The 27,521-nt window shown below is 41.2% G+C and overlaps 6 protein-coding genes across 6 annotated transcripts; 3 read left to right on the forward strand and 3 right to left on the reverse strand.

Moving 5' to 3' along the window:
• Positions 1-17: 17 nt before the first annotated feature.
• Positions 18-1,418, reverse strand: nedd8l (NEDD8 ubiquitin like modifier, like). The gene is made up of 4 exons (XM_062404895.1): positions 1,267-1,418; positions 742-789; positions 551-633; positions 18-431 (listed from the first exon to the last, which is right to left on the reverse strand). Exons 1-4 carry the CDS (start codon positions 1,282-1,284, stop codon positions 305-307), a joined length of 276 nt encoding a protein of 91 aa, XP_062260879.1. The 5' UTR covers positions 1,285-1,418; the 3' UTR covers positions 18-304.
• A 582-nt stretch (positions 1,419-2,000) lies between these two features.
• On the forward strand, positions 2,001-4,208 carry LOC133968715 (uncharacterized). Its single transcript, XM_062404896.1, has 9 exons — positions 2,001-2,156; positions 2,247-2,431; positions 2,506-2,609; positions 2,688-2,779; positions 2,862-3,042; positions 3,121-3,226; positions 3,310-3,398; positions 3,688-3,779; positions 3,876-4,208. The coding sequence occupies exons 1-9, from the start codon at positions 2,090-2,092 to the stop codon at positions 3,965-3,967; spliced, it is 1,008 nt and encodes a 335-aa protein (XP_062260880.1). The 5' UTR covers positions 2,001-2,089; the 3' UTR covers positions 3,968-4,208.
• Positions 4,209-5,967: 1,759 nt separating this feature from the next.
• Positions 5,968-7,852, forward strand: LOC133968716 (zona pellucida sperm-binding protein 3-like). Its single transcript, XM_062404897.1, has 9 exons — positions 5,968-6,065; positions 6,135-6,301; positions 6,377-6,480; positions 6,588-6,676; positions 6,757-6,937; positions 7,042-7,147; positions 7,232-7,317; positions 7,398-7,637; positions 7,729-7,852. The coding sequence occupies exons 1-8, from the start codon at positions 5,999-6,001 to the stop codon at positions 7,495-7,497; spliced, it is 900 nt and encodes a 299-aa protein (XP_062260881.1). The 5' UTR covers positions 5,968-5,998; the 3' UTR covers positions 7,498-7,637; positions 7,729-7,852.
• Positions 7,853-10,123: 2,271 nt separating this feature from the next.
• Positions 10,124-12,911, forward strand: LOC133968336 (RING finger protein 212B-like). The gene is made up of 12 exons (XM_062404320.1): positions 10,124-10,223; positions 10,309-10,361; positions 10,476-10,550; positions 10,710-10,816; positions 10,906-11,008; positions 11,581-11,609; positions 11,710-11,750; positions 11,829-11,853; positions 11,940-12,006; positions 12,491-12,548; positions 12,681-12,711; positions 12,902-12,911. The coding sequence occupies exons 1-12, from the start codon at positions 10,124-10,126 to the stop codon at positions 12,909-12,911; spliced, it is 699 nt and encodes a 232-aa protein (XP_062260304.1).
• Positions 12,912-13,259: 348 nt separating this feature from the next.
• Positions 13,260-19,101, reverse strand: homeza (homeobox and leucine zipper encoding a). Its single transcript, XM_062404898.1, has 3 exons — positions 18,658-19,101; positions 17,785-17,877; positions 13,260-17,392 (listed from the first exon to the last, which is right to left on the reverse strand). The coding sequence occupies exon 3, from the start codon at positions 17,365-17,367 to the stop codon at positions 15,367-15,369; it is 2,001 nt and encodes a 666-aa protein (XP_062260882.1). The 5' UTR covers positions 17,368-17,392; positions 17,785-17,877; positions 18,658-19,101; the 3' UTR covers positions 13,260-15,366.
• Positions 19,102-19,982: 881 nt separating this feature from the next.
• dhrs1 (dehydrogenase/reductase (SDR family) member 1) lies at positions 19,983-25,071 on the reverse strand. Its single transcript, XM_062404899.1, has 9 exons — positions 24,914-25,071; positions 23,588-23,750; positions 23,236-23,379; positions 22,976-23,055; positions 21,896-22,028; positions 21,658-21,801; positions 21,496-21,565; positions 21,231-21,311; positions 19,983-21,121 (listed from the first exon to the last, which is right to left on the reverse strand). Exons 2-9 carry the CDS (start codon positions 23,729-23,731, stop codon positions 20,985-20,987), a joined length of 933 nt encoding a protein of 310 aa, XP_062260883.1. The 5' UTR covers positions 23,732-23,750; positions 24,914-25,071; the 3' UTR covers positions 19,983-20,984.
• Positions 25,072-27,521: the final 2,450 nt, after the last annotated feature.

The following is a 27,521-nucleotide window of genomic DNA, read 5'->3' on the forward strand; positions in this document are numbered from 1 at the left end:
TGATGACAAAGCTTAAATTAACTTCAACATTTATTCACAAGCAAAAAGACCACAGGGTTCTCACACTGTCTCTTGTACTGCATGGGTGCCTGCATCAATGGGTCAAACTCAAAGCCAATGTGGGTTGACAAAAAACATTTTCAGTAAGATTAGAACGTCTTTTGTTGTTGGTTTTTCTTCTTCTTTTGATTATTTGTTTGCGTCGGCCAGGGAGCGTGGGATATCAAATCTCTGTGCCGTGGCTCAGTTTAAGACGGACACCTCGAACTGTTGGCACTCGGCCGGCCCCCGTGACGACAGCGGCTCATGACGAGGAGGACGGGTGTATGCAGCCGAGACTGTGGACCACCGACCCTCCTCTTAGCGCGAGCACGAGATGGAGCACTGAGCCGCCCTGGATCTTGTAGTCCGCCGCCGTCTTCTCATCGTTCCTGAGGGCAAGATGACACAAGGGAGAGCAAGAGATGGTTTAGAGGAGGAGATTTGAGGAGGAAAAAGAAGATCTCCGTTACGAAGGCAGACGCATGTATAAAACAGGGGAGGAGCTCACATCTGTTTTCCACTGTAGATGAGTCTCTGTTGCTGCGGGGGGATCCCTTCCTTCTCCTCTACCCTTTCTTTAATCCTCTCCACCTTGACGTAAACAAACACAGGATATTTACACATGATGCAGAGCTGTGTGGGTGACGATTATTCAGATTCCTGTTTATATCGGGACGACAATGCATTCCATGATGTCACCTTGTCCGTGGGCTCAATGTCGATCTCTATTTCTTTTCCAGTGAGGGTCTGGAAAACAACAACACGATCGCATCAACACAAAAGTCGACAAAACAACAATCCACTCGTTCAAGTGAGCTAAATGGGGATTAGAGTTGTGTCCATTGTCCCAAATGACTCAAACGTGTCTCGTCCAATCGATCAAACACTTCATGGATGTATTTCTTACAGTGCTAACATCAGTCTGCCGGAGAACTGCCCTGTAGCTTTACACACTGTTAAGGGATTTGATTGTCACACCGTCCCATGATTAAACTAACCCGCTGAGGTTTAATTTGAAATTAGCAAGATATCAAACAACACACACGACGACAAGGGAGAGCCAAAAACCATTGGAAAATAAAACCCGCTAACATTTTACAAGATGCAGCCGGAATATGATGAGAACTGGCCCGAGGTGAATTAGCGAACCGGTGAGTGATGTTAGCGAGCGACTCAACAAAAGCGGTACGAGAAGTACAACATTAAATAAAAGCGTTATCTCACCTTTACTTTGATCAGCATGTTGATTCAGTTATATACTTCAATTCCAGATTATATGAACAGTTTCTCGATCACAATACTTCGTGAACTAGCGAATTACAACCCGCTTGTATGGCTGGCTCGAGTTTACTTCCTGTGTATCACGCTGAACGCTCCGGACGTCACGGCGAAGAAAGAAAAATCGTTCCGCTCAGATTCAAAAAATATAAAATACAAATTAATAAAATAAACATATAATAGTTACGTTTAAGTTAAAAGGGCCGCTGCTCGTTTTAAATCATATTCTTCTAAAATTTTGACTAAGTTCATTGTATACATTTTTTTCTCTATCAAATATATACATTTTTAAGTATAATACATGCAGTGAAAAAATAAGCGGTGAAAAAAAAACAAAAAACAGCTATAATCAGACCAGCCCCTTTCAGAGACTTAACATCATGACCGAATTGAGATAATTTTTGCAGTGATGCATTCGTTATAAATTATCAAGCAGCATGTTGTGGTTGCAGTCAGGCTGGTGAATCATATTTTGTTAGTGAAATATTAACCTTTGGTTTGAATGTAGAATAAAAAGTACAACAATTTCTTCTAAAACATGTACAAAAAGATCCAAACTGCACTTAATGCACCTAATGGAAATGCTCTTAATAATGTTTTTGTTTACAAGTGCATTTGAGAAAATAAATGTCACAGAGGATATAATACATTTCCACAATGCATGAGTGGAGGTGTTGTCCTGATACTACACAGATGTTGATCATTCAGCTGATGAGACAGGAAGTCTATACAAGTGTGTCGGTTCCACTTTGCGTCTGATCATTCAGTCATGGTGACTCATCTCAGCCTAGGTGTGATAATCGTGGCTGTTTTTGCAGCCACCGTCGCTGATGCAGGTATTTTTCAGATGTGTGTGTGTATATAAATTCACCAACCGTATGTGCTTAATTGATGGGAACTTTAACAGCTTAAGGATTTCATTGCAGATGTCAAAGTAGTCTGTGAAAAGGGCTCAGTAAAAATCAAGTGGAGGATCAGTGCAGAGCTGGTGCCGAATGCCGCTCGTCTCTTCCTGGGGAGCTGCATGCCTACTCAGCTCAGTGTTCTGCCCACTGGGGAGGGGGAGGCTCACTTCAACTATAAGTTTGCAGACTGCAAGTTTAAGAAACTGGTAAAGTAAATTATCTTTACCAAAAATAAAATAACTTCTTTGTACTTTATATAACCAGTTTTCTTTCTCTGCAGATGAAAGGGAAACGCCTCATTTATAAAAATGAACTGACTTACAGGCCACAGGCGAAGATGAATCCTCCGTCCTTGATACATCCCATCGAATGCGTTTATAAAAGGTAGTTTTCTTTTAAAGGGGTGGTGACTACAATTCCATATTAAAACTGAAATGTCTGAGGAATATCATTACGTTTCAGACCTGAGTCGTGGATTCCCCCATTCCTGAAGCCTGGCTCAGGTGTTTCTGAAGGTCGAGGCGAGCTGGTCGTCCACATGGGGCTCCTCAATGGTGACTTCTCACACTGCCGAACACCACACGAGCACATTCAAAGCTGCCTTTTGAGCATGTTTTTTTACCCCTTACCCAACAGCGCAATTAACAGGTTTAGCCAAGACAAACGTCATCCCTCTGGGCTCTTTCATGCCAATATGGGCAGCAGTGGAGCAGAAGTCCCATCGACCTCTGCTGCTGCTAATGGAGGAGTGTGTGGCAGCCACTACACCAGAGTTGCACCCCGACATCCCGGTTTACCCAATCATTGCCAACAAGGGGTAGGACGCCGACACGGGTTAGAGTTCACAGTGATCACATGAGTTATGTTTTTAATCTGAGAATTAAAATGTCCTCAGGTGTCTCTTGGAGAGCGCGAGGGGACACGCTGTGTTCCTCCCTCGATACCACTCGTCTGCTCTCATCCTCTACCTGCAATCCTTCAAGTTGGGTCTAGGAGAGGAGGTGAGAGGATAAATTGGGGGCTGATGTCTGGAATATTGAAGTTTGATAAACTAAAACTCATTGACTCCTTGTGTGTTCCCCAGGTCTACATCCACTGTAAACTGGTTGTATGGGACCCTGCAGATCTGGATGAGACCAAGAAGACCTGTCATTATGTTAAAGATAGTGAAAGGTAATGATCAAATCAATTATCACTTATGTTTGTGGTTATTATGGAGCTAGCCTGTCCCCTGTCCAATCTTTAAAATAACCAGCGGCGCCTCTAAAGCTGAACAAATGAGCTTATTTTGTCCACTGTCCTTTTTATTAGAGTGTACACAAAAAAAGAAATTGTAAAAGCAATATGAGGAGTTGTGTGCTTCAACTACTAAGTCCCTGCACTTGGCTGGTGATGCTGCTCGTCTCTGTCTTGTCTCAACACCTCCACTTTGAAAACCCCTCTCTGATTACTCCCTCCTCAGCTGGGAGCTGCTCGATGACCCGCTTCAGAGCTCCCTCTGTAGCTGCTGCGATTCAACCTGCAAGTCCCGTTCCAAAAGAGGAGTTGAATGGGGTATAGTCTTATGTCAGCTCAGTTATTTTTAGACAGAACTTTCTTGCATGAAGTCATTAATTCCACCTGCTATCCCCTCCCCCCTCCTTTTTGCAGAATCACACAGCCAGAGTCACAATTCAGTGTTGGGACCCCTGGTCATCGTGGAGCAAAACCCTTCGTCAGAAGACTTGGGTGTAAAGGATTAAAACAACGATGTCTCAGGTCTTGATCCTGAAACTGAACACTGGACACGAGTATCAACTAAGACTCTGGTCATGGAGGAAATTGAGGCCAGGACCAGATGACCTCCTTCTTGACGTGCATGATGTCATCAGCTTTACATGGGCCTGACCTATGTTTTTTCAGAATGGCTAATAATTCCAGCAGTACTCCTCCAAATCTTATAAATCCATCGGATGTCAAATAAAACTTGTTTAAGCTGCTGAATCTGCTGTTTATTCAATCTTTTCAGCACCATCCATGAACACCCAATGGATATCCATTCATCAATGGAAAGACTGCTGTAATTGTACTGATTTATAATAGAGGATTTTCATGTTGTCCTGGCCAGTGGCAACCTGACCTAAAATTACAAATATCTCTGGCTAATACATGTAGTCTGATGGCCAGACCGGTACAATGCACTGAAAACTGCTGCTTTCATCACTTTACAATTTAAATAGACTTTAATTTGAGTTTTAATGATCACTTAAGGATGTGGATTTAAGTTATGAGATGGTTGATGAGAGGTTATGCATTACGTCATCACACAATCCTGGGGAAATTGGCTGAATTATGATGCCATAAAGACAAGTAGTTGCCGATGTCTGCCGAAGATATATCCTTGTATCATGCTGCACTACAACTTGCTGCACTACAATTTGTTAATACGGTGTTAAAAGTCACAGCTTGTAAACCCAAGATTAACTGACAGCGTTCACACCATTTCAAGATGAGTGATGCACAATATAGACTTAAGTTGAGCAATTGATCGTTTTTTTTCACTAGCTCCGAGACAGGATATGACTGATTATCATCCTCACTGTGACCGCTCACACTCATAAGGTTTCAGAGCACATATGAGAAAGGGTGATAATTCTGTTAACTCAGGAATTAAAACAGTAGAGTCCCATGGGTAAATGGAGACAGAGCTAAAAGCAATAGGCAACTTCCGTAAAAGCACTTTAAATTTGAAATTCAACATTGTAGATGTATATAATTAGTAGGGAGCGTGAAGGTGCAGTAGAATAGTCAATTTTGCTTAGGAAGTGACCTGGAAGTATTACAGCAGTCGCCATAATAAGAGCTGTTTGATTTCTCTTAATTCCAATAAAATCAATAATTTCTTCCTGTAACTGATGGTTATATGTTTCCTCTGTATAAACTGACAATATCTGTTCCAAGGATGTATCATTCAGTTTAAAACAAACTTCAACTGAGAGTTTGTATGTATCTTCCGCCATTAAGTGCTATAACTTTCTTGATTGAAAGAGGTTAACCATCGGGGTCAAGGCATAGTGGTTAGGAAAGGTGAAAAGTGTGAGTAGGTTGACACTTTTCTATAATGATCCGGGATCCTGATCATGGATGGTGGTGATGGATTGTGATGGTGGATCATGATCGTGGTGGCAGCTGATCATGGACTATGATTACAGCAAGACTGCTTGATATACAATGTGCCTACTCCCAAATTCTACCATTACTGACGATAACACCAATTGTCACTGCTGTTCCTTTCATGCTTTTCAGACATTTTCTCATGTATAAATACTTCAAACATTAATACACCTCCATTATGCAAATGTTTTTTGACGTGCAGCATCTACAGCACGTCTGTCTGTCTTGGGAGAGGGATCCCTCACATGTGACCCTCTGAGGTTTCTCTGTTTTTTCTCCTCTTAACAGTTCTTGTTGAGAATTATTGACAGAGGTAGTCACACCTTATTAAGCCCTATGAGACAAATTGTGAATATAGGCTATACAAATAAAATTGGATTAATTAATTGATCAGTTTATATTCTCATATCTACTCTAGCTGTGGAATGTTCTGTCAGGCTCTCTGGTCCCTAATAGAAATTAAACAGCTATAACACGGTGAATGGGACTTGTTGTAATGAGAGTCAGGCGGCTGCACCTGAGGTAGTGAACACACACCAGGTGACTGAAGTTAAACTAGATGAGCATCTCCCAGTACAACCAATAAAAGCTTCCACAGTACCCATCCTGCGTGTTGAGTCATGATGGCTTTGTTTTGCCAAGGGGTGCTGCTCGCCATCCTGGTAGCTGCCATGTCAGTTAATGCAGGTAACATAGCGTCAAAAAGAATTGAAGGTTTCTTTGCTGTTTGTGTACAAACCTGATTGTATTTGTCAGACATGAAAGTGGACTGCAGGCCTGATTATATGACGCTGGTGTGGAGAGAGAGCAGGAACCCGGTCGACCCCTCGCTCTTTCGTCTCGGTAACTGTCTTCCCACCAGCTTCTCGGGCGGGGAGGCCGTTTTCACTGTGGGCTTCAACGACTGCAACTTCAGGAGACTGGTGGGTAGAAAATTTCAATCTGGGCTTTTTAAGTAAATGGGTTTTGATGTTTTAAGTAACATGTCTTCCTCATAGGTCACTGGGAATCATCTAATGTACAGCAATGACCTGATGTACATCTCCTCTCCAGACTCCAACGAACTCCCCTTCACTCACCCAGTTGTGTGTTCCTATGAGAGGTGTGCATTCATGCAACTTCCACACAGGGTGTTGAATATCAAGACTATTTGATCACTTTCGGACTTGTGTTCAACTGATTCATGCAATACATGTGTATTCTATGCAGGCCTAAAGATTGGTACCCCCCCACCTACGACCCTGTGTTTAATACATTTGGTCAAGGAGAGATGGTTTTTCATATTGGACTAATGAATGGTAGGTGTCAAGAGTTCATCACCTCAACTTGAAACGGCAGCATTTCAACTAGACGTCTCACCTCCACCTTGTGCTTTTAGAGGATTTCTCAGGCCCTGCTGAATCCACCACTTTTCCTCTGGGCTCCTTCATACCCATCATGGCGAGTGTGGAGCTAAACTTCCATCAGCCCTTGCTGCTGCTTCTTGATGAATGTGTTGCTGCCGCCACGCCAGAGCTGACTCCTGGAAGTGATTTATACCCAATAATCACAAATAAGGGGTAATACTTGTTGTACTGAATATGAACACAGGCCTACTGACTTTGTCTGCCCACACAATGTAAGTAATGTATTTTTTGCATATTTTTTTTTTTAAACCATACAGATGTCTTGTGGACAGCAAAACCTCCCGTTCAAAATTTGAACCAAGGCAAAAGTCATCTGAGATCCAACTGTCCCTTCAAGCCTTTAAGTTTGCCATTGGAAAAGAGGTAAACCTCTATTCTATATCTGTGCATGGTCTTTCACATAGTGGCTGTAAATACTGGAACATTGCTCTCCTCTGCATTCAACAGGTGTATTTGCACTGCCAACTTGTGGCTTGGGATCCTGTTGGGCTTGACCACACAAAGAAGGCCTGCAACTACATCAAAAATCGCGGGTAAAGCTTGTATAACTAGTCCAAAAACTAGACGGCTTTAAGTAAAATTGTAAATAATCCCGGACACTCTGCCTGTTCAGCTGGGAGCTTATGGATAACCCTGCATATAGCAACCTATGTGACTGCTGTGAGTCAACCTGCAAGTCCAGGAGGATCAGGAGTACTGCCTCGGGTATGTAAACCATCTGTGACGTGTTTGGATTAAACTGGTCTCATTTTACTGATGGTCCAAAGGTGTTTGTGTAACAGGGAAGCTTGGGGTGGTAAAGAAAGCCGTCCTCGGTCCTTTCACAATCACTGAGAACCCCTGAAGCATCAAAGTGAGAAACCACTTTATTTTACTCTGCAAAATTCTGAATTTGTGCCCAGCGACTTAATTCATCGACTTGTTGTCTTTGTTCCCCTCTCCAGCAATGAATTCATCTGAAGGACTGGCTCCGACAATCTGACTTGGTTTTTATTGTTTCCAGCTTTGAAAAGCTTGGTTGCCTCTTTGCATTTCAGATTTGATGCCATTAAAGATGTATCCATTCAACTTGAACAAGGCTCCAATCATTTATCACTCAAACGGTATATATGTCTGCTAAGGTTGTCACTGGGTCAAACTGAAGCTGTCATTACAGGGTGTAATGGTATAGATTTAACAGTTTCACCCTCGCATTAAGAATTACACTCATCAATTCATAAAACCTGTGTGGAAAGTTGAGTTGGAACACCATAATGGTGTCAGACAAAAAAATGTACTGTAATTTGACTTTTTTTAAATGTAGTTTCTTCCAAGGCCAAAAAATGGTACAGGGTCAAAGGTTGTTCAGTTTCCACAAAGCTAATAAAAAATTGGCTGGATTAAATCTAGTGGACTATTGTATACTGCCTTCATTAGTTTCTACACATGCACTCTGTGAAATGTCACTGGCTCTAAATGCAACTCATTCAATTTCCAGTTGGATTCATCCATCCATAAACGTAAAGTATAGTTTGACAATGTGGATGAGGCAAATAAATTGCGCTTTAACTCCTGAGGTGCAGGTCAGGACTTGTTGTGCAGCATGTGTCCTAAATGTTCAGGGATAAATGCCATCAAAGTATCAATGAAAACCATTGATCTGGGTTAAAATGAGTTTCCAGTGCTGGAATTAATAAAATGGTAGCTTCTCAGTTCTTCAATTGTACATTTATATTATAGTATTTAAATGGTAGGCATGTCTTTAAAAAAAAAAGTGGTATATTTTCAATAGTAGTATAGGCTTATGTTGATTGGCTTATTTATATCGTACTAGTAGGCTGTTTTTAAATAAGTCTTATGAATTGGCTATAATAGTAGACGTATCTTTGGTATAGTAGGGTTTTTAAATAGTCACATTCTTTAAACGTGTGTGGAGTATTGTCGGTGCCTTGTTCAAACCACCCCAGACGTCACTCTGACCGTCAGTCTGTGGTCAGGGCAGAAAAGGGAGCAGAGCTGAACCAGCTGAATATATGGTGTGAGCAGGTCGCAGGTAAAGTAACCAGGAGGAGAAACAGACTTTCAACAGCCGCCATGTTTAAGTGTAGCGTCTCTAGTTACCTTCGGTCTGTCGGCGTCAAGCCACAGACCCCACTTTGGCGCAGTTTTAGCTAATTAGCTAGTTAACAGGTAGCGGCTAACAGTAGCGTCCTGGACTACGTCATCACGTCTCACTGCTGGGGGGGGGGGGGTTCTCCAGTGATAAATTCATAGTATAACTAAACTAGCCTCCACACACACTCTGCAAACATGTCTATATATGATGAATGTATCTTTCATTGTTTTGACATTATGGCAGGAAACACACGGTATGAGTATATCTGGTGACAGCATTACATGGAGCTGAGCCTCTCCCAGGGTCCCTGGTGATGTACATGAGGATCATTCTCACTGTTCAAACTTGATCTGACCTTTAAAAGAACTGGGAAGTCGTTGTGGGAGTTTGAATCTGACCCGATCCTTCCACGACAAGTGAACGTCTCGTGATAGAAGACGGTTTGTATACTGATACAGCAGCTCCAAGGTTTCTGACCAAGGTTTGCCCAAGATTTTAGAACCTAGCAGGAGATTTATAATTCCTCGCTCACCCGACCACAGCAGCGCTTGTGGAGTCGGGTCCGGATCCTGGCTGATGAGGCTTGATCAAGGCCGTATTCTGAGCCCTAGTTAATCTAAAATGTGCTGAACAGGGTCAGTGCTCTGTGCAGGCCAGTCATGCTCTTGCACTCTAAACTGGGAATACAATTTTCTTGCGAACCTGTCTTGGTGTAGAGGGGAATTCATTTGTTGAGGTATGAACGGGTCGTCTGCACAAATTCACTCGACTTTAATTACATTTAAACAAGCAACACATTTGTGCAATTTTAATAAGTCTATAACTCAATAATTGCAATTTTAATATATTCTGTGTGCCATCTTGTTTACATTGTATACATTCTCTATTTTATTTTTCCTTATACTTTAATGGCATCACGTTTATGTATTACTTTATGACTGATGTTACCTACTCTCATCCGCATTGCTGCTGAAATATGGAACTTTCACTTTTGTGGGGCTAATAAAGGCTTATTTTTTCTTTTCTTATCTTAAACTGTTCCCTTGGAATTGGAAGCAGACCCTTATCTTAAATGTGTTTTTTCAATAGAATTATCACAAACCAGGAAGTTAACCTAAACCATAAGTAGACAATAGTACAGTATGTAATCAGGTTTGTCCACACATGTATCATCATATACTGAAATCTTTAATATAATAAAACGACATCTAAGTGTTGTGACCTTTGAACACAAAGGGCTTAAAATGGACTGGTTCCACTGTAACCAGTGCTTCACAAGGAAAGGGTCATCGTTTGCTGTGTCCAGCTGTGGCCACATCTCCTGTGAGGCATGCATCAAATCTAGTAAGACAGTTATATTCCATCTGCTCTCCCAAATTTTACAATATATAATTATCTAACATCATCCCTCGTGCCTCTTTTCTCTCAGAGCAGTGCAGTGTGTGTGGGGCCAGCTGCAGTTATCTGCCCATCACTGATGAGGTTGGTGAGACTGACACGTTCACTGCAGGTCACTGTCTAATGCTGCCAGCAGAGGATTATCTTATTCCACCCAGCCGACACATCACTGTAGATCTGCACACCTTTCTATTTCAGATGAAACCACAGGAAAAAGTCTTTTTCAAGGACCCAACAAATCTGATCCAGCCACGACTGCAGCACATATCACAGGTCTGTCTCCTCTGTGCCACCTATTGAATTGCTAAACTTTAAATGTCAATATCATAAAAAAGAGAGAGAATCTTACAGTATAATCCACTAGCTACATTTATTTTACAGTAGTTCCTTAGAAATGAAAGATGAGTTGATAGGGACATCCTTCTTCCACAGATTGTTCATTTCCAGTGGACACAGATGGAAAGAGTCACGACGCACTTCAAGCACAAGTCTGTTGAATTGGAAAGGCGCCTGAAGGAGGTCTCTGAGCAGGGCTACAGGTGATTTCCAAATCTCTGATCGTTCCTCTGCTGCTATGTAAATAAATCTCAGATTACAACGCTTTCCATCCCATGTCTGTTGTCTCAAGGCAACTGACCGAGCTGAAAAGAGAGAACGCTGCCTTAAAAAAGCAGCTTTCTGAGCTGAAAAGAGAAACTGCCGAATTAAAGAAGCCACTTTCTCAGAGGAGGGTAAGTGTTCCATAATCTTACTTGTTAAAGTACATGGTTCTTAAGCAGTTTAAAGAGATTAAGTTGAACATGAAATCTCCACACAATTGGGCCCGGACATTCTCTGGGGTTTTCCTTTCACACATGACCAATACAGTGAGAGATTCTCCACTCGGACGTGTTCAGAACATCACAGAAGTGCCGTCAGTATCCTCTAAGTGTATGTCTCCTTTATTTCATCCTGACATATTGGTATTCCTTTTTTTTTATTGTTTTGTTTTGCATCTTTCGTATGTTAGAAATATTTTCAAAACACGCCTTTTTGCTCACTGTGAATCCTGCGGAGGATACCCTGCTGTGTTCTCACGTGGGCTAATTTGGAGATTCTGCTGAGCTTTGCTCTAGAGGGCTGGTCGGAGGAGCTGTGGAGAAAGTCCCAAGCTTCTTACTCCGACATTTTTTATCTAACATACCTCCAGAGAATTTCCAGAGATTATCCGGAATTCAGTGCATGGCTGAAAGCAGCTCTACAAGGTTAATGTTAAAGGTTTACATCATATTTATTTATACTGTATACTTTCTGCTTGCCACAGGTTTCTCCAGGACAATTTCATACAGATGGGTAAAGGCCAATTTACCTTTCAGAATGGTCATATTTGATTATAAACATTATACCGCTGAAGTATTTTAAATTACAGTTCACTCATTGTCTTCTCATACAGCACTCAAAGGATGACACTCCCTGTGGCTGTCACCTCCCCGGGTAATCTAAGATTTAATTTAAATTTGTTTCAGCAGTTTTTACTACTGGTCAATTTCATATGTAGTTTTATTTTACTAGTTACACCTCGGTCAAGAGCCAACAGGTAAGCATTTCTCTCTTTATTGGCTCATCACATTTCTGCATTTAAGAGGAGAATCGCACTTATTAAAGTCAAACATGTGTTCTTAGTCACTTTGGCTCAGCAGAGTCTCAGGGGTGGACCAGAGGCCGAGGTCCCAGTCTCTCCTCTCTCACTGTGAGTCTCCCACTTACAGCGGCTCTTGTGTGATTTCTTATCGGTGTAAATACATGTCATGCTTTAAAACAGTGACAACAGAACAAATTTTTAAAAGTTTATGTTTAATTCCCGTGCAACATTTGATGCCCGTTGTTGACATAATATTTACAGTTTAACAAAAACTGACTCAAGGTTTTTCAGTAGCTTTTAACCTCATCTCACCTCACCTCAGTGGATAAAGTTAGATAGGTTGTTATGGAGATGTCTGACATCAAAGGAAACTCAATAGACACAGTGGACTCCATCCTCTGATGAAGTCAGTGAAATTAAATCTTAATTATTATTCTCTTATTATAGATTCACGGATGAGATCATTGTGAGCATTCATTTAAGACATTATATAATATAAAGCTATTATACAGAATTTTAGAGCTTTTTTTTGGTTTTAACTTTTGTTATATTAAATCAAGATAAAAACTGTCACTCTTTCTGTTTTTGTAAGACTCCTGGATCAGCCACTTCTATTTCCAGCAACAGTTCTCTTCATGACCATGTACGCAGTAAGTGTGGTCATACCCTCACTTTTGTACCTTTAGCTCTTTGTTTGACGTGAATACACTTAACTTATTAGAATGCAGAACTAAATGCTCTCTGTCCTGATCAAAATCCCCCCTTTAACCCATTTGAAATAGGAACACCTACATCCTTCAGCACTTCAACAAGGTAAGAAATACTTTCCAAAGAACTAGTGGCAGGCTTTTCTCATGAATCTTCTGAGTCACGGGTCACTTTCTGTCCTCATCAGAACTCTGCATCAGACCCCTGTTTTCCAGTTCCAGTTTATGAATGGATTTTCATTACAGTCTCCCAGGCGTTAATGATACGTCACTATGACAAACTTTTGTCCGTATAGGAGTCGTTAGCTGTTGTGTTCATCAGGACTCTCACGTCTTGTTCGAAGATTTGTGTTCGACCAGAACTTGTATGCACAAGTGATTAAATGTCTTTGACACTGTTTTTATAATTTTATAATTGTGTTTACGTGGGTGGCTCTTCTATTGAGAAATTAAACAACCACCTTTTCTTTGTCTGTTGATTCATTCTCATCCGTTTTTTCTGTCAGTATTTTTTTCTCAGTGGCATGTCTGCAGATCACTTCAGTGCTTTTTTTTGCTCACAACAACTTTTGCTCATAGTCATAATCAATTGGATTCTCTACACCATACAAATACACACAGACACACACACACAAAAACATTGCAGACACATGATTATAAAGGCAAATCCTTTACTGGTTTCCAGTGACACAATTGTGCAAATGAGATTTTTTAAACAGTACAAAATACATTGTAAACACTAAGTGTTATGGACATCTCCCCACAACACTTGTGTTAACGTTTCACGACCAATACAATGATGCACACAGCTTTGTCAACATTCTGATCATCTAACCTCTGTCGAGACATTTTAAATGGAACTAAACTCTGACTCGTACTTGTGAGCCAAAGTACTAAAGAATGGGGACTTTTTTCTTCTTGCAACACAAAGCAATGTATGAAATAACTAATAAATACATGAACTGATACCTCATATTTATTTTGCTTGAACTGTTATCATAATCAGTTTGACAGAAATAGATATGCATTTAAAGCCTTCTTGCTACTTACAAAGTATGTGGACCCTCATGAGTTATCTACTTTGTCTATATTTTAAAAGTCATGCCCTAGACCTATTAAGACAAGATATATAAAAATACTGACTGACTCATTGAATGCACGTAATTAAGTTGGCAACTCTATCTGTATGATATTAATGCAATTGCCTCTTTCTCAGTACTGTTAAATGTAAATGACAAGCAAAGTATTCTACTAGTAAATCAAATATTACAGCAGACTAGGGGAGAATCAGGAATGTTCTTAAAAAATACGCTGTTGACCTAAGTAGAATAAAAATGAAATGTTATTTTTAAGACATGTTCAGAGTTTTCCCTGTTTAGGGTTCAGAAATGACACGGCAAGTTAGGAATTATTCTTTTGTGAAATAATTGAATTTAATGGAAGTTATGGCAGCAGGCTCTGAAACCAAAGTGCAAGATATCGATTTAAAGTGTACATGTCCAGTGTGCTTTCAATGAAAAGGAATTATCTGATGGGAAGGAATTATGACACACAATGATCAGTCAACAAATTCATGAACACAGACAATTTCTGGAGCAGTTACTTATCTGCTATAGTCAGGTACCGAGAGTACAACCAGTTTAAATTATACTGCTACAATATCATACTAAGAAAAATCTTAAGTAGTGAGATCTAAACAAAAATAAGCTAAAAAAATATTGCAAACCAGTGTACAATTTACTGTCTTATTTACAGTAACACGGGCATCGCAATTATAATTCCAGTCCAAATATATTAGGATAAGCAGGAAATGCAGGATATATAAAAAACACAAACCTCATCAAGGGCTTGTACTGGGAAGACTGGATGTTACAAAACCGCCCAAATTAAAGCAATTTAAACCAAAGTAATAACTATGCTTGTTGGTGCAAAGGACATGAGGAGCACTCCGCCTACTTTTAGAAATGTTTTGAAGTAGGGCTGTGTGATATGACGATTCATAACCTGTCACAATAGAAAAGTCTCTTTGCATGATCGAGTATTGTTTATTTTGTTCCACCGTAAGCCACTCTTTAAAGCAGTACTTTTTTTGTTATTTGGATGTTTTGATTTTTTCCCACATGGCACGGATGCAGGCAGGACATGTGAACGTGGCACAGAATACAGCAATTCTGAAAAAAAAACCAAAACTAGGAGCTCAGAACTAAAAGAGGTGCTACTTCTGTTGCTTGAAAGTTGTATAAGGATAAAAAGTCTGACACAGACCAGAAAAGAGAACTTCATTAACAGACTCCAACACCGATCACCTCTTTTACCAACTGCACAAAAATAATCTCCACCAGCACTAGGAAATTACGGAGGAGAAAAAGTACAATTGGGTGCTTAAAACAAACCCCAGACTCAGATACTGCTAGAGGCTTTTACCCATGATGCAACACATGGCAAAGCATCGCAAAGATGGAAGCTTAGGACTGCTGGTAAAACTTATATCTGCAAATACATGGCCTACACTTATATGCTTAAGCAGCAGGATTTCAAAGTCGGTGCGAAAACTTGACCCAAGATACACAATGCCAAATCGAAAACACCCGGGTCGAGTGTTGGACCAAAGTACAAAGAGGAGAAAATCTATTAATTTTACATTTATTTATTTAAAATTTGCATTACTGAGTTATATTATCTGAATATGAAAAGATGCCTATGGGGACATGAGATTTTGGTCATATCGCACAGCCCGATTCTTATGTCTGGTTCCAGTGTCTCAATCAGTAATACTTTGTTCCTGGTCAGTCTCCCCCGCCTCCTGAGATGCAAACCAATCTCGCACTTGCTGGTAGCTCATCCTTGATTTCTTGCATAGTGTGTCAAGGTCTTTTTCATGTAGGGGGCCTGTTGAAAGGAAATATGCTAACAAAGGCTGGATATCAGGAGTACCTGTACTTGGTACATTTGCCTGAGATTTTCGTTTGCGGCTACCGCCAACCCGAGTAGATGTCCCAGAGCTGCTTCCATTAGTCAGACCACTGCCACTCTGCTGGAGGGCAAGTTCAGCCAAGAACTGGTCCCGGACCCCCTTTACCCAGCGCAGCTGGCCATTTTTAACAGCGTAACGTGTGTCACCAAACCACTGAATTACATCTGCTCGGGGTAAACCTGTAAGCTTAACAAGTTCAGTGTAATCGTCACTCTTGGGCCACTGGCAGCGCAAGAAGTGCTGCTTTAAAACATCCAATTGCTCCTTGGTCTTTCTTGGACGCCCACCAGGAGTGAGAGCAGGAGACGGAGATGTAGTTGAAGGAGCCCCTGAGATAAGCATGGGTGTTGGTGAGGGACTGGCTTTGGCTGGGTGGGATGACTTCTTTGATGTGCTGCTACTGTTTGAAAGTTGTTTATTAGTTGGTGGTGGGCTGCTAGATGGGGAAGAGTGAGGAGATGATTTTAATATATCAGATGGTTCCTGTGGAATATCTGTCTCAATCTTGCAGGTCTTGGTCAATTGTAAGGGCTGTTCGTCACTTTGCCCCTCGTCTTTGACACTGTCCCCGTCACCAGACAGCTCCTCCATAACATCACACTCTTCTGCCTCAGGCTCTTTTCCCCCAAATGCTTCCAGGGTGTTCGTCAGAAAGGTCTGGAAGAAATGTGTACTTCTTGTTCCACTGTTCCGGGTGGCCTCGTTGCCCTTCACGCTACTCGGCTGACGAGTCTTTTGGGTAATGAGTGGAAGAGGTTGAGTTTGTTGATCATGTTTACCTCCCACAGCAGTGTGTTGAGAATAGCTCTGGGCTGCTGCCAGGCTTCCACGGCCAACTCTAAGCTGATAACGGCTGTCGCTGAACCATTTACGAATGTCATTACGGGTCAGCCCAGTTTCTTCCTGCAAACGTCTTAGCTCTGCCTCTGCAGGCCAGTTCTCTCTCAGAAAGCTCTTTCGAAGAGCGGCGAGCTGAATTTTTGACTTTTTGTAGCGGCTGTGACGGTGCTGTCTCGACGAGGACTCTGAAAGGTCGAGGGAGACATCAGTTGCTGTGCTTGCTGGTGGGTCTGCTGGTGAGCGATAGAAGTATGAATCCTGAGGAGGGGGAAGGGTGGAACTGAAACATGGGGTGGCGGGCTTAGCTGGTTTATATGAATCTGGTGACTCACACTTTGGTTTGGTCTTCTTGGGGGTAACGCTGGTGAGAGCAACTTCCACTTCTTCGCTAACCTTATCCTCAGTTACCAATTCCTCACCCGTCTTGTTCTTGCTCTTTATTTTGGCCTCATCGTTTGTTTCAGTGGAATCATCATGGAGCTCAGGCACTGCTAGCTTCTGCCGCGTCTCTTCTATCTCCTCTGACGACCAGCTGATACCATATTTAATTCTCTGCACCATAAACCACACCTTGACTTTGTCCAATGGCAGGGCACATACCCGGGCCAGTGTGGTAACCTCATGGGAGGATGGATATGGAAATAAGTTAAAGGCTTGGACCAACTCTGGGATTGTGTCAAGTTCACGGGTCTGATCAGACTGTGTCCATACCAGCTTGAGTCCCTCCGACACCAGAGGCAGGCACACAACAGAGTTGTGGTTCGTGGTGAAACTTGCCACACCACTTGTGTTGCTTTCCGCTGAGCTGGCAGAGTGGCACAAATCCTTGGAAGGCCGTTTAGCTTCAAACTTTCCTTCACATTCTTTCTTTGTGACTTTTCCTTCAAAAGACTCCTTCATGCTCACAATTAGTCCATTTCTGCCATTGTGTTCACTGTAGGTTGCCATCTGGGATATCAAAACGGGCTCTCACCTACGAAAACAACACACACAAACACACTGATTTAGCTGTTGATGTTTTTTTGCTCGCCCGAACTGTATTAACCTCACAGATAACTGAAAGGAGAAACAAAAGCCTTCTGAAGATTACAACCAAAAGTAGAAACTATGATGTTGTTGGAACTTTCTGTTCTAATTCATTCTCAAAGTCAATTATCTGACAGCTGTTTCCCCTCCCCCATCCTCCTTTGCACTCCTATTCTGAACTCCCAATGAAACTAGTCGTATACCCTGTCCAGACTGGGTTCCCCTCCCCCAAAGTGTGGTGACTGACTTTTGTTTTGTGGGAGTGGGGAATCGGTCACAAAGGGTGGGAGCGTGTGGAATGGGTATCTACGAGAAATCCATCACAGTCTACTTTCTCACCCTTTCCCAGTTGGGCTTTGTTCCACTTCCAAGTACTCGGGCTCCAAGAGATAAGTGTAGCCTCTTCACAAAGGCAGATACGGCAACAAAAACCTGTGGAAGGGGGAAACGATTTGCATTAGTAATACTCGAATCTAGGTCGAGACAATCTACACACTTAATCAGTGTTTAGCATTAGATATCTCTATAGGCGCGTTGTTTGGAAACTAAATGAAATCCAATTTTTTTCTCAGGCAACAGGTGTTTATCCAACACTTCATCAAATGACAACAGATCGTCAGTTTAGCAGTTTGAAGGCAAACCACAAGGAATTATGAGTCAGACTAACTTTGTTGACCAATTTTTGTTGCCATGTTTGTCCAATTAAAATCGTTAGGTAATATATGACTCAGATAATTGTAAATACTGACTGGATTCGGTTTTACAAAAAACCCTGTATCGCATATTGAAGTTGTTTTTCTGAACTTGTGGTACCAGAGGATATATTGCGTACTTAGTCAGGAGGTTTGTACCATGGCCGACGATTTAAGGTCGCATGAGCCAGGCAAGAAATGTTCAAGTGCATCAAAAACACAGCTCACAGTTCTGGGATCAGTGTGTGAGTCAGTCGTGACTCACTATAACCAGCGGGTGAGCTCATGTGGTAGCTCCCCGCAGGTAAAGGTTTCACTTTAATACTCTGTGTGGGGGTTCACACTTTATATCCGAGTGTGACTCAAGCTGTAAAAGTTGCTCTCCGGGCCAGTGGCCACAACAGTCCAGTGTCTCTCTTTCCCCCCCCCTCCTTTATGGCGTACTAACTAAAACGCTTCCCACTGCACAGGCGCACTTCGCCACCAGACACGCTTCAGTGGAACATGGAAATAAACTTACCGAAAATGACAAAACAACCCTCTATCCACGAGGTCCGTCGAGACGAGAAGAAAACAAAGGAGCCCTCGAGTTCCCTCTCGGGCCACTCCGCTTTTTTATGGCCGAAGTTGGAGAGGGAGACCGGGGAAACAATACCGTCTGTCGGTTTGACCCTTGTCTTATTTGTCCAGCACCTCGACGGATTACGGGCGGGTTAGAAAGATGCGAGGCGACCAAGTTTGTCGCCTTTCGTGCGAGTTCCGTCCTCGGCTGCTCCGTGGCGCTGGATTCGTGTGTTTCTCAATCCGCTGAGGTTCAGATCCGATCCCCGGACTCGCCGTTACTCGGTCCTCCGCGGCGCTGCCCGTTGTTGCTTTTGTTCTTGAACTGAGAAGTGTTTCCCCTGTCCGGCCAGATCGAGGCGAGGCGGAGCTGAGGACCAGGAAGCCCACAAGGCCCAACTGACTCTCCCACAGTGACGGCGCGGCGGTGGGTGTGCCAGTCTGGGAGAGCAGCCCGTGGATTGGAGGGAGGAGGCGCTTGTATAATAAATCCGTAAAGTGGGCTAAACATGTTCACGCCAGCCACCCACCAGCGACCCCCGCCTCTCATAGCGGGGCCACAAGCATCTGATGTGGTTTCCAGCTTCAACCATCGTGTCGTTATTATCAGAACTCTTCAATCACCCAGTTCCAGAGAATAACAGGAGTCTGTGACGTGCACGCAGATCCTCTGTCTGCAGGCTTCATCCAGACCCCCAGGGCTCCTTGGATCAGACATGTACAGCTTCTTCTCAAAGCCACAGCTACTAAGAAGCATAAAGTATACAATATCATATCGTAAATCAGTATATTTACATATTTGACTACTTGAAGACCCACTTACCAAAACAATTAGGCTATTTCCACATCATAAGTATATTGATAGCGGGAAGCAGAGGGAATTTAAACTCCTTTTGGTCATGATGGGAGATCACGCTGACATTAATGAAACACTTGACTGTACATTTAAACAGAAACATTTAGATATGAAGAATCCAAATTCTCTAATTTAAATAATTTCACATTCTGCTTAAATCCGTGTCATCAAAATCAGAGGTTTAGTTAAACTGCCTGATATATTAAAGTATTAATGAGAAATAGTTTACATGTTTTTTATTTGTTCTGTAAACGAGACAGAGGTACACAATCAAGTGTTCTTGTGACAGCGTGTGTCCTTGCTGAATTCATATCAGCATCAGACATGTTCTGTTACTGAAAATAAGGCAGATATGTTTGAGTCATTTGTACCTAAGAGGTGTGTATAACACAGGGTTAATGGTAAATAATCAAACAATAGACTAGAAGTCAATATTTATCTTCCTGCGAGGCATTTCACTCTTTATTTAGGAACATGTTGTTTTTACACATATTTCTTGTAATGACAACTGTAAACAGAAGTGAGTTAATATTGGTTTATCTAACCAGTTGTTTTTTGAAGGTCAGACACTGATATAGTCATTGTAGCAACGTGAATTTACAAGATATGGCAATATAAGTGGTACGTATAAACAGATGCAAAAATACACAGCTCTATGTTTTTTTAAATTTATAGATGTTATAGATGTATTTTGATGTATTTTGAACATTTGGCAAACATGTCACTCACTTCACAGGGACAGTACTAAAACGTGTTAACTCTACGTTGAATTGAGCACTAAGTGTAAAATCTGTTCAATGATACAAAGTGCAAGGAGATCAGTCAAAAAAGACGGTGTTAGAGATGACGAGAAAGGAAGTGCTCTTGCTACCAGGGAACCATTAAGGAAACCGTCTGGATTGGGAGTGTCTTCTGAGCAGGGCTGGCGAGGCCAGACGATGTGCCTTGGAGGATCGCTGTTGCCCGAGGAAGGAGCATAAGCCCGTGTGATTGAGTTCAAGTGGATGGGTGCAGATCCAGAAGTCGGTCTGCTGGCAAGCAGTAGTGACGTGAATTTAATTTGGACGGCCATGAGTAGCCAGTGGAGGTCAACGAGCAGTAGAGGGACATGTGCCCTTTTAGGCTGATTGAAGAGCAGATGCGCTGCTGCACTCTGGACCATCTGTAAGGGTTTTACTGTGGAGTGAAGCTTCGGACCTTATACGTTTTCAAGAGCCTACAAATAATTTACATTCAAAATTATTCACAAATCACACGTTCACATTGTGTGGCTTCACCCACAGCTGACATTAGTGCTTATGTTAAAATACAGAAAATATGCGAGAGAATTCTTCATCGTTCCTTCGTGGACTCAGTCATTTAGTAATCAAGTAGGAATGGATGTATAAAGTATCAGCTTTACACCTTCACTTCACTGGTAGAGGACTTATTTAGAACCGGCTATGTGCCAGGGTGAGCACAAAGCGTGGCAGGCGTAGAAATGAGGGGGTTACACTTGAGAGCCAGGAGAGATATGGGACCTGGGTCAGGAGGAATTTAAGGGAAGTGTAATCAACTACACTCCGACCTGGAAGGAAAAGAGGAACAATGTTAGAGTTAAGTGCTTACACATTATCGTAAGTCCTAAAAATAAGTCTTCAAATCTTAAAACATCAAGAAAGCAACTACAAACTTACCATCAACGTCTTTTATCCCATAGCGTCTCGCCAGGTCCGAAGTCATTATGATCTTCCCAGTCAGAGACATCAGATTTTTATCTTTCAAGCAGAGAGAAACCATATCAAAGTAAACACTCAGCGTTTTTTTAAGCAGTTTATGAGAGCATAATACACTGATCCCAATGCAGATCTAATATACGCTCGCACAGTTAGTCAAATGTTAGTCACTCTATTTAACAATCTCACAGTGAAGTAAATACAATCTCCGACAGTATAAAACTACCTGTGGCCAGGTTGACGATGCACCTCCCGCTCAGCTCTGTGGTTTCTCCGTTGGCAAATGTCTTTTTCAACTGAGGAAAAGAAAATCCAGATATGTGGCAAAAAATACATAAAACTGAGGAAGCAACCATAAATACGAATTGGTTGTTAGAGAAGAGTTTACCTCAGAATTTGAAGACTGTGCAGCGTCTTTCTCCAGTATCATCTGAGTAACCAGTTCTGTCTGTACTGCCCCCGGCCACAGGCTGACAGAGGCCACCCCCCTACTCCTCAGCTCAACAGCCATGTCTGCTGCAAGCCTGTCACACTGGAAACAAATCACAAAACATGTCCAAATACAGTGATTAGATATACTTATATCATGTTCTATAGATTTTGATCCTGCTATGAAGTGATCTTACCGCGGCTTTACCGACGCCATAAGGCACATTGAAGAGATACCGAAGCCCTCCCATGGATGAAATGGTGATGATCAAACCCTGACCCTGAGCCACCATCAACCGAGATGCATAAACTGAGAAGAAATAGTGCCCCCTGTCAGATAAAGAAAAAAGGAAATAAACTATATCAGTTTTGTACCAAAAAACCTGGTTCTACAAAGGTTTGACCCCGAGTCTGTGCTAGTGCCCGACACGGTTGTGAGCATTTACTCTGGTAGGATGTGTCTTAAGTCGCTCCGCAATGACAACTCCTAAACTCTAGCTGGGTTTCAATACAGCTGAAGCTGGTTACGGAAATGAACTCTGGAAAATATCTGGAAAAATGGATCCAGACATTTTTCTGAGTTTTCATTTCACATATGAAGATCACAGCAAGAGATTGTCCAGGTCAGACATGTTCACAACAACAGGAACAATCCTGGAACCTTCTAGCGAGTGGTGGCACCTGAGTAGAGCAGCAGGAAGGAGGAAATGATTTATTAATTCCACTCGATTTTAGTTTCAAGCTCATCGATGCCAGCTCCAGTTTTCTGTCATGGTTCAGTCAAACTACGGTTGATTAATATTGAGCAACCGTAGTTTGACTGAAATGACTGCAGCACGGACAAGAGAGGGCCTTCTTAGGAAATGAAGTGTGTGACCTTTGAACTGTTTGAGTCGGAAGGAGGGTGTGTGCTTGTCCAGCCACTGGGAGACATGGATGCGTCATGCTATCAAGTGGACCAATCACATTATTTTTATGCTCCACGTCACTGTGACCTGAGGTGACATTCTGAGGAGGATGCACGTCACAGTGTTGATTCAACACAGAAGAATGATTTGGCCACATAGCTCTGTGATACAGTCACATCGATCTTGCAGTTATTTGTTTTAATTTGTATTCTGACCGAGCTACAACTAACAGAGGGAGGAAACTAAAAAACGAGAAAAACAAGTTTAGAATCAGTTGATGTCTGGGATAAAATAACTTGGAAATGACTCCGTAGTTTGTTGACAATGACACAGTCCACTTATGGAACATGACAAAGTACGTGAGCATACCTGAGGCCTGTGTCGTTGATGGAATCCCAGATCAACGGGTCAGTTTCCCAGAACTTCTTGCCTGTATTTTCGAAAATAGCCTGAAATAACACATGAAGTTTAGAGTCAAGGTGAATCACACAGCGGGGAGTTTGTGCTGGGTTCGCTGACCAACGGTTTCCTTTCATGTACATAGCTGTAATTTGCGTGTAACCTTACTATTTAAAGAACACAACACACCAAGTAGTGCTTCATGTACTACTTGGTGTACATGCACCTACCTGTACTCCAGCGTAGGCATTGTTAACCAGGATGTCCAGCCTGCCATTCTGTTCCCGTGTGATCTGGTTGAACAGTTTTTCAATGTCTTCATGGTTTGTAGAGTCACAGATAACCGGCACGCAGTTTCCTCCCCTCTCCTTAACCTGAGTTTGGCACAAAGACAAAGTAATGCTAACCTCAACACAGTACTACTACTGCTACACAACACAGCAAAGATAACACATTCTAGACACAATGGTTTTTTTTTAGTCGTCATCCACCAGACAGGGAGGAGCTGACCCTCTGGATTACAAAATTGGCACCACTGTCAAGTCAACACAGGTTCACTGATATTCCAGCTAAAGCCTTCACCTCTGCAGCGGTTTGTTGCAGAGTCTTCTCCTGTCGCCCTGTGATGTACACGGTGGCTCCTGCCTCCGACAGCTGGAGAGCTATGCCCCTGCCAATGCCTCTGGAGGCACCCGTCACCACACACACCCAGCCGGAGAGGGACATTCTCTCTGGAGGTTTTAGTCTGTGAAGGTTCCATATGGTCAGAGATCAACTGATAAATGAAATACATGGGAAAAGATAAAATTTGAATAGGACTTTGTAACCCCACCCACTGTCCAGAGTTCACTGGCAATCTGTTGCGACCTTATACAATATAATTTTGTCGAGTCACTGCTATTCAGCATTCATTGAGCACAAACAGCTGACAGTAATATTACAAGACATGTTCTGTTACTGAAAATAAGGCAGATATGTTTGAGTCATTTGTACCTAAGAGGTGTGTATAACACAGGGTTAATGGTAAATAATCAAACAATAGACTAGAAGTCAATTTTTATCTTCCTGCGAGGCATTTCACTCTTTATTTAGGAACATGTTGTTTTTACACGTATTTCTTGTAATGACAACTGTAAACAGAAGTGAGTTAATATTGGTTTATCTAACCAGTTGTTTTTTGAAGGTCAGACACTGATATAGTCATTGTAGCAACGTGAATTTACAAGATATGGCAATATAAGTGGTATGTATAAACAGATGCAAAAATACACAGCTCTATGTTTTTTTAAATTTATAGATGTTATTGATGTATTCTGATGTATTTTGAACATTTGGCAAACATGTCACTCACTTCACAGGGACAGTACTAAAACGTGTTAACTCTTACAATGGTGATATCTGTGATCGATTATTTAATTAAGTATTATAATGATGTAAACTAATGTGACAAACTTATATAAAATTGTATCCTCGCTCTAAACTGCTAAAGCAAGGCTCTGGTTAAATATTGTGGGGGATGATATACAACTTATGGGAATAGATAAATATAGATACATTTAATTGATCCCGAGGGAAATATATGTATTCTACGGCTTATATGAAGAAAAGCATCATACATATAAGCATAGAAGATATACATAACGTTTAGAATATACACATAAACTTTAGACTATATAAATTAATATTAGCAACATAATAAAAGTTTACTATTAGGAATGAAGGGTCATTGGATTTCCGTTGACAACAACTTGACAGGAAACTTTTTTTTGCAACAAGATACTGTGAGTCGATATACATAAGAAAAGGTTTAAAAATCCTTTACACGAAGTGGTGGACTTGGACTTGATGTCCAGTCGCAGTAATCTCTGCATATATACATAACACAAGTTGCACAGAGAAGAGCCCTACCTGATTTCACAGAGAGCTGTGGATCCGGCTAAAGTCTCGGATCAGTTCTGATGCAGGAGGCGAGGCGGAACCGTGTCGTGTATGTGTGATAAGATCGCTGCTGGTTGAACTACTGAGCAGCGCTTGCAGCTCCAGTCACATTTAGAGGCTTTAACGAGACAAGGATTCCTCACTGTTACGCAAACACTCCACTTCAGCTGTAATATCGCGAGAAGACGCGACGAGACTGTTCTGGGGAAGGGGTTTTATTGTTGCGTATACATCCGTGTTATTGAAGTAGGAAAACAATTTAGCTTCAACACTCTGTAGAGAAATATATTCCAGTTTCACAGCCACTGAACCGTCAGATCGTTGTTATTGTGTCTCCATGAACCACTGGCCGACACCAGGCTGCTGATATTCCCCTGACAATACCAATATTCATCACTATAGGATATTTATATTCATAATCAGACTCTAACAGATACAGGCTGTTATGATCCCAGTTTACATGACGAGAGTCAAAACATCAGTGTCAGAGGTGGTCTTGGGTGTAGCTTTCAAGAATGCACACACGGTGGCGCTCTAGTTCTCCTAAAAAGGCATGCAGCCGATAAAGGTGGACGATGACGAATGAAAATATGTATTATTACAAAGAAACGAAAGAAGCACACATGTATCAACACGAAAATAAATAATTAAAGTGATTAATAATATTTTCTTATATGATTATATACCACACAATAAATGTTTATTATTATAACCAGATTATATTGTAAGTCTTGTGTCATAATTATTAAATATTTATTCAAAGAGTAAAGGCTGTTCAAACGATTTGGTTGATATATACTTGAAATGAAAACTATCATCTAGGATTTATTGTGAAAGTTTAATCTCTTCGTGCCTTCTGTGAGACTCACTTCTAGAAAAAAAAATTGTGAATTAAGACAAAAAGTGCAGTGCACATAAGGCTCAACAAAATAGAACAATTGCAGAAAATACCCCAAAAAACGTACAACAAACAAAGCTACAAAAATGACTGACTCGCCCAACAGAAAAAAAGAATGGGAGTTAGCCTTCATGTTACTCAATTCACATTACAAAAAGGATAAAAAACAAAATAAGAATAGCCTTTTGAATTAAGAATATTTCCAAGTTGCCATTTGTTTAGTGCATGAATACATTTGCATTTTTCCATGTTTTTTATTGAAGCTCATGCACATCAACATAAATTGGCATTAGTGCACGCTAAACATTGTACTGGAAAATTGGCACATTTTCCTTATAAAATGTTAACAAGTGCAGAGGAGATAAACCTCAATGATGGTTTATATATTAAGTGGATTTGGTCTTAAAATATGTAAATTGAAATCTATAATTTTACATAATCAATAGTTGAGCTTAACCTTTTTAAATTCCTTATGAAAGCAGGCTTTGAAATGTAAGACGTCAATTATAATCAGGTCAATTTCATTTCAAGCCAAGAAACAATGTATGAATGGATTTTGTCCTGTGCACTATTTGTCCTGCTTTACTCACGATTAAATACTCTATTGTCACAATGTTTGCACTGCTGACTCTAAAGAGCTGAAATTATTCAGTTAAATAATCATTTTTAATGTTGCTACAGTCACCACATTTCTTTCTTTCTGTCCCTAAGTATGCGTAGCTAATTGTTCCCGAGGTATCATCCCTCATGTGCTGTGGCTGTTGGCATGTGCTATGAGTTGTGGATTATTTGTATATAGTGTCCAATATCACCAGTTGTAAATATATTGAAGAGCTTAGTGGGACACAAGTGGCTCAATAACAGCGACCCTGAAAGAGACCTCAGCTATAAATCCCAGATAAAGTTGAACAGTTCCACTTTGGACTTTAGCAGAGGAGGGTTAGTCAATATCCATTTAATCATTGCACATGATCACTGCCAAATAAGGAAGGGTAACTAAGGTTAGGTGAAGTTAAAGATGCCACGTTCATGATTAACACATACATAAATAACACCTTTTAATTGTTATCACCTACCTTCCATATTTGAGTGACTGCAAATGTAGTAATTGTTACTCTTTTGCAAATATCCATTTCTCTCCAGCTCTCTAAATTCTGTTTAGTGACACATGACTGACTGGAACAGAAAACATGGGGTTAATCTTTTTCAGCAGATGAACTTATTTGCCAAGCACCTGTTTACAATTTCTCCAAGGTTGTATTTTGTCAGTCTTCCTGTAAAGTTGGCAGTGTAAGGGCATTAATGTGACTATGTGTCAGTGACAAGTGGAATTACAAATACCTACTATTTTGTTCATAAAAGCGGTGTCTCCCTATTGTGGATTCGACAATTTTTTTTTATAAAGATAAATTCTTTATTTAGGCATAGTTTTAAAACGGTACAAGTAAAATGCAATGACATGTATATGTTGTCATAACTGAGGTGTGTACAGACGTTCATGTATACTAAACATGAAACTCTGTAACTCCACCTGCCTGCAAAGGTTTGAATAGGTTGGAAACTATAAGATAACTCAAACTTGCAAAACCATGTTGCATGCATCACAAGAAATGTTATTCATTAGGTATTTTGTTAAAGCTATCCATTTTTTAAATGGTTGGCCATGGCCAGTGACAAGAA

Source organism: Platichthys flesus, chromosome 14 (genome assembly GCF_949316205.1).
Source record: "Platichthys flesus chromosome 14, fPlaFle2.1, whole genome shotgun sequence".
Lineage (NCBI taxonomy): Eukaryota > Metazoa > Chordata > Actinopteri > Pleuronectiformes > Pleuronectidae > Platichthys > Platichthys flesus.